The sequence below is a fragment of the Mandrillus leucophaeus genome, unplaced genomic scaffold (assembly GCF_000951045.1).
Source record: "Mandrillus leucophaeus isolate KB7577 unplaced genomic scaffold, Mleu.le_1.0 Scaffold1708, whole genome shotgun sequence".
Classification (NCBI taxonomy): domain Eukaryota; kingdom Metazoa; phylum Chordata; class Mammalia; order Primates; family Cercopithecidae; genus Mandrillus; species Mandrillus leucophaeus.
The window spans coordinates 37,775-43,650 of record NW_012101708.1 but is presented as its reverse complement, the minus strand read 5'-3'; the positions used below and the strand labels follow the sequence as shown (position 1 = coordinate 43,650).

Here is a 5,876-nt window from a genome sequence, read left to right as displayed (position 1 = left end):
GTCTCATGCTAATAAGGCTAAATGTTTCTTTTCTTCTTTTTTTTTTAAATCAATCAGGAGATTTCTGTCCCTAATAATATCTCTGAAAACAGAAGACCTGTTGTTAACATATGATACCAAAATGGCAGACTGTCAGCCAACTCCTAAATCTGTTATTTCCTTCTTCTTGAGTGCATGTCTGCCCACTTCCCTTGCAACTATCTCCTAGTTTTGAACCATGGAATGTAAGCAGGAACGATGTATGCAATTTCTGGGTCATTTAAAACTTATTACCAAGTACAGGTGCAGTGGCTCACACCTGTAATCCCAGCACTTTGGAAGGCTGAGGCAAGAGGAGCGCTCGATCCCAGAAGTTTAAGACCAGCCTGGGCAACTTAGCGAGACCTTGTCAACACAAAAAAAGTTTTTTAAAAATTAGCTGGGCATGGTGGCACATGCCTGTAGTCCCAACTACTTGGGAGGCTGAGGTAGGAAGATCACTTGAGCCCAAGAGGTTGAGGCTGCAGTGAGCTGTATTCTCCACTGCACTCCAGCCTGAGTGACGGAGTAAGATCCTGTCTCAAAATATATATATACTGCCAGATGCTTATTCCATACTTAGCTTCCCATACCATCTCCTTCCACCACGGCCTGGATGTGGATGTTACATTCAGCAACAACCATGCAGGTAAAGACAACAATCTAAGGAATGGTGAGTTAATAAGGAAGAAACCTGGATCCCTGGCTGACCTTATAGAACAGAGCTGCCCAGCTAACCTAAAGCAGCAGCCATCCTTAAAGGTAAGAAACAGTCTACCTTATTGAAGCCATTGGGAGCTCTTAAACTTCAGCTTAACCTTTAACTCATACAATAAGTAATTAATCAAACACATTCACTCTTTTAGGCTTGGGAGTTCACATATCCACTCAATTTTTTTTTTTAGCTTCTCATTTCTAAAGGAAACAGATACACTTACTCCACTGCTTTCTTGTAGATTTCAATGGCCTTGTCCAAGTCTCCCTCCAGCAAGTGGATCTTCCCCAGCATTATATAAGTCAGATCATGCCTATTAAGATTCAGGGCATTGTGCAACTGGTCTTGTGCCTGACAAGTTTGACAAAGTAAAGAAACCAAATCACTACCACTGAATGAACTCTACCTTTATATGGTTAATGTAAAGATAGTTTCTGCTGCATTGACATAGGAACATCACATTTCAGCAAACAGCCCCCACTACCCAAAGACCAAAACACACCGAAACTGTCCTTATTGAAAAGACAGCTGGCAACATGGGATATCTGCTTCTGGAGCCACTTGGAAGAAAGGTATACAAGATGTTTAACCTTTTTGAATGTTTTCTGCCTGATATTCACACCTATGACTCATACTTCATAAGTCAAAAGGGCCATCATAGTACAGTGTAGAGTACTACACTAAACTAAATCCCAGCTGTAACACTGACCAAGTGCACAACCTTCCCTATGGTGGGCCCCGATTTCCCCACTAATGTGATGATAAGTGAATAAATAGATTGTTCTCATTTATTCACCCAACTGCTTGCTGTTCTAGATACTAGATATATTTGAGTTAATAAAACCAACTCCTTGCTGTGGAGGAGCTTACCTTCTCCTAGTAAACAAAAGGGCTTTGTTTAGTCATTCACTGATTCAACAAGTATTTATATAAATGCCAGGTACTGTATTTGCCTAGCCTGTTAGCTGTACAGTAAAATCTAAATATATTTCTTCTCAGCACAGATCCAACGAAAGACTAATCCTTCTTCTCCCCTGACTCAGAATACTCCTGTGAATAGAAATGTGCCTGTTTGAAATCGTCTCTGAAGAGAAAAATCTCCTAACCAAGTATATAAAACTATAGATCCATCTACAAAACCTAAGGGCCCACTAAATGTATTTTATGTACATATATTATCATCTCAGGAGAAAAGTTACAAATGCTAATGTGCATATTTTTTTTCACACCAGTGTGGGATACAGGTTACACCAGTCTGCAAATTGACACAAACTAAACATTGTCAAATGGGTACTAACCAATTCAGATTCTCAGTCCTGGTGGCATTGAAGAAAGGAGAATAAAACTTCACAATCACTAACTGTGAGCTCTATGAAGGAAACTACCCAAAGCTCTCATCACTAAGTTTTAGAGCTCTCAATAGTTTTGTCTACTCCTAATGATATATACTTTTTCTTACTTGAGTATCAAATTTGAGGTAAGCTCAAATTGTCTTCTCTGATATAGGAGCCTATAGCTTAATCACAGTGAAATATAAATTCTCATCATGGAAAATAACTAAAAAAACCCTGAAAACTCAGAAATCAGATCCACTTAAAATTTAAAATTTATTTTCAATGACCCTAAAAACTAAGTTGCTGTCAGGGCATGGAGATAGCTCACATGGTCATGATTACACCTTTAAGACTTAAGGGTCCATTTTTTGATATTTATGTTTTATTAAGCATCTGTTTCTAAACTGGGAAATTTAACTGGAGGTAGAGAAAAAGAAGAAAGGAGAAAAACTGTCTTTCCCTCACATTTCTAGAACTTTCCATGTTCTTATTAAAAGCAGAAAACAACAGATGAATAATGACAAGTGAGAATTAAAACAGAAAAAAATGTATAAAGGTACTTTCAATTTTCAGTTCCAAAAACCTCTGCAAGCACTAGGGATAATACAAAATGAGCAAGGTAACAACTTCTGCAACAACAAGTGCACCCTCAGTGAAATCCATCACCACTTCTGTAAATTACCTTGTTGAATTGCTTCAGGTAAATGTAGCAAACTCCTAGGTTATGGCTGATCTCCTAGGCACATTAAAAAAAAGGAAAACAACTCAGGTGCAATTCCACAGTAAGTATTAGAGTGAAACAACAGACATCTAGAGATTGTTATTGCTCGACAAGGTTTAAACTTTAAACCATGCATTACAGTCAGCTTTTTATTAGAGTTCATACTCAAATATATTTAATTGTCAAAAATGAGTTCCTTAATATAAAAAAATATAGATTATAAGAAATAAAAGCAGAATAAACAGGTGATCTTCCTGGATCTATGGGGCACCCTGGGGCACATACCGAGGCCATCCCCATACCTTTTATCTCTAAGAGTTGCCCATCACCCATACCCTTGGCTCCTCCTTCTCCGAAGAGACTACCCACAGCCCCTGCTGAGAGGGCTGCTAGCCACACATTTCCACCCTTAAGTCAGCACCGGTGGATAGTGACACCTGACTCAATTGAAGTCCTTTCCCCTAGGAATCTGGAATTGGAAGACAGCTAGTTAGTTACAAGTACTAAATTTACCAGGTGATGTGGACTTGAGGACTGAGCGCCACCTGGAGTCTGCTATAATGGAATATATGTAATTGGAGCCATCTGCAGAAGTCTAGAGCTGACATGGGAAAACTATGGTCCATGGGCCAAATGCATTCCCTGCCCTTTCTTATAAAGTACAGATTCATTGGAACACAGTCACAACTATTGTTTTTGTATGGCTCTTTTGCATTAGAACTGCAGAGTTAAGTTGTTGCAACAGAGTCTGTATGAAGCTATACAAATTAAAATATTTATTAGCTGGCCCTTTACAAAAAGTTTGCCAACCTTTGATCTACAGAAAGAGAAGATGAAGCAGAAAAGGCAGAGTAGCCACCTTGGTTGTTGAAGCATTCCAGTTCTGCTTCACTAAAAGACCAACCTACATCTCTTGATACTGTTTTACGAACTCTCAAATTCCTTTATAATAAATCTCCCTTTATTTAAGGTAGCTTTGGAGAAGGAGAAAGCAAGGGTAAGGAAAATGCTCTTGGGAAACATAGTAAGAACTACCCTATTAGTAGTGGAGATGTGTCCCTCTCTGAGGAAACATGGACCCCAGGCTCAGAGGTAACAACTGATTTAATGTTTTCCAAGTCTCCTAAAACAGTAACAGCAACAAAACAGCAACCATTGGTTGAGCACCTACTAAAGTCAGGCTTTATGCCAGATATTTTCATATATGTTACTTTAATTTTCAGCAAGCCTGCAACATAGTTATAATTTTTCCAATTTTACAGATAAGGAAATTGAAGCTCAGAAAGGTTGAGTAGATTACCTAACAACACAGAGAGTACCAACAGTGGGATTTTTTTTCTTGTTTAGTTCTATATACTAGGGAGAATTTCAATCATATATAAGTGCAGACAGAATCACATACTCATCATCCTGTCCCAACAACCACCCAATCCACACTCCATCTACTCCCACAACTTTTGTAAGCAAATAACAGATAGCCCAACGTTTTATCCACAAATGTTTCCGTATGTATTTCTAAAAGATAAGGCCTTTTTATAAACCTACCCACATCGTCATACTCAAAAAAAATTACTGACTGCTTGATATTAGATATTCAATTAGGTTAAAATTTCAAATTATCTCACAAACGCCTCACATTTAAAAAAATTTTTTTATTCAATCACAAATCATGTCCATATTATAGAACATTAGGATTTGAACTCAGGCCTGCCTCCAAAACTTGTATACTTCCATCTTTGTCATGCTATAAGAATGCATATATGGAGAGAGACAAGGCAGAAATAAAGCCTTTCTTGTCCTTTAAATGTCCTGCTCTGCAGTAGGAATTGTCAAGGCAAGTAAGTAAACAAGTAGATGTCCTGAAGGCTAACCTCTGACCTTTTAAAATCTTTGACATAGATAGTTGAGAAGGCAGCAATATACCTTTAACAAACTGCAAAAGAAATTTGGAAAGGGCAACAGAACAAATCAGAGTCAAATCCTATCTTTCAGGAGGTGAGGGAATCCAGCAGACATCCTGCAAAGGCAGTTGGTACACTGGAAAGATCACAGTCTTAAGACGAAGAATCTTACATCATCCTAGATACAGGTCTGAATTCCAGTTCTGGCTTAGCAACTACCTCACTGTAGCAACTTCCTACCCTTCAGCAAGACATTCCATCTTCCAAAGCCTTAGCTTCCTTACTTGTCAATGGGGGAAATTCTCCCTACTTAACAGAGCTGTTCCAAAAGTCAAATAAGATAATGGCAGAAAGAATTACTGTTCCCCTGTTGCAGCAAGACTGTGGAACACCCTGATGAGTCCAAGAAAGTAGGGCTACAAGGTTTTTTTTGTTTTGTTTTGTTTTTTGAGACAGGGTCTTGCTCTGCTTCCCATGCTGAAGTGCAGTGATACAATCACAGTTCACTGCATCACTGCAGCCTCAATCTCCTGGGCTAACGTGATCCTACTACCTCAGCCTCTAGAATAGCCAGGACTACAGGTGCACACGACCACTCATTTTTATTTTATTTTATTATTATTTTTTTCTAGAGACTGGGTCTTTATGTTGCCCAGACTGGTCTCAGACTCCTGGGCTCAAGTGATCCTCCCCGCTCAGCATCCCAAAGTGCTGTTATTACAGGTATGAGCCACCATGTTCCAGCTACTATAAGGTTTTCTACAGGTATTTATGAAATATGTAGGGTAGAGAAGGGCTGTTAAAAAAATAAAATTAAAAATCATTAAAATATTCTAAAAAGAAAAGAAAAAGGCCATGATGGGGAAAATTTTAAACAAAAATTTAAAATTCTCAAAAAAAAAAAAGAGGCAGTGGCTCACACCTGTAATCCCAGCATTTAGGGAGGCTGAGGTGGGCAGATCATGATGTCAGGAGTTCAAGACCAGCCTGACCAACATGGTGAAACCCCATCTCTACTAAAAATCCAAAATTAGCTGGGCATGGTGGTGGGTGCCTATAAATCCCAGCTACTCAGGAGGCTGAGGGAAGAGAATCACTTGAACCCAGGAGGCAGTGGTTGCAATGAGCCAAGATTGAGCCACTGCACTCTAGTCTGGGTGACAGAATGAGCCTCCATCTCAAAAAAA

The 5,876-nt window shown here is 39.0% G+C and overlaps 1 protein-coding gene across 2 annotated transcripts in view; it reads right to left on the bottom strand.

Moving 5' to 3' along the window:
• BBS4 (Bardet-Biedl syndrome 4) overlaps positions 1 to 5,876 on the bottom strand; it is a 50,364-nt gene that overhangs the window by 12,105 nt on the left and 32,383 nt on the right. For both annotated transcript variants that reach the window (XM_011976911.1, XM_011976910.1), the window contains 2 exons: positions 2,750 to 2,803; positions 957 to 1,084 (listed from right to left, as the gene is read on the bottom strand). In XM_011976911.1, the coding sequence (XP_011832301.1) occupies positions 957 to 1,027 (71 nt within the window). In that variant the 5' untranslated portion in view covers positions 1,028 to 1,084; positions 2,750 to 2,803. The remainder of the gene's footprint in view (positions 1 to 956; positions 1,085 to 2,749; positions 2,804 to 5,876) is intronic.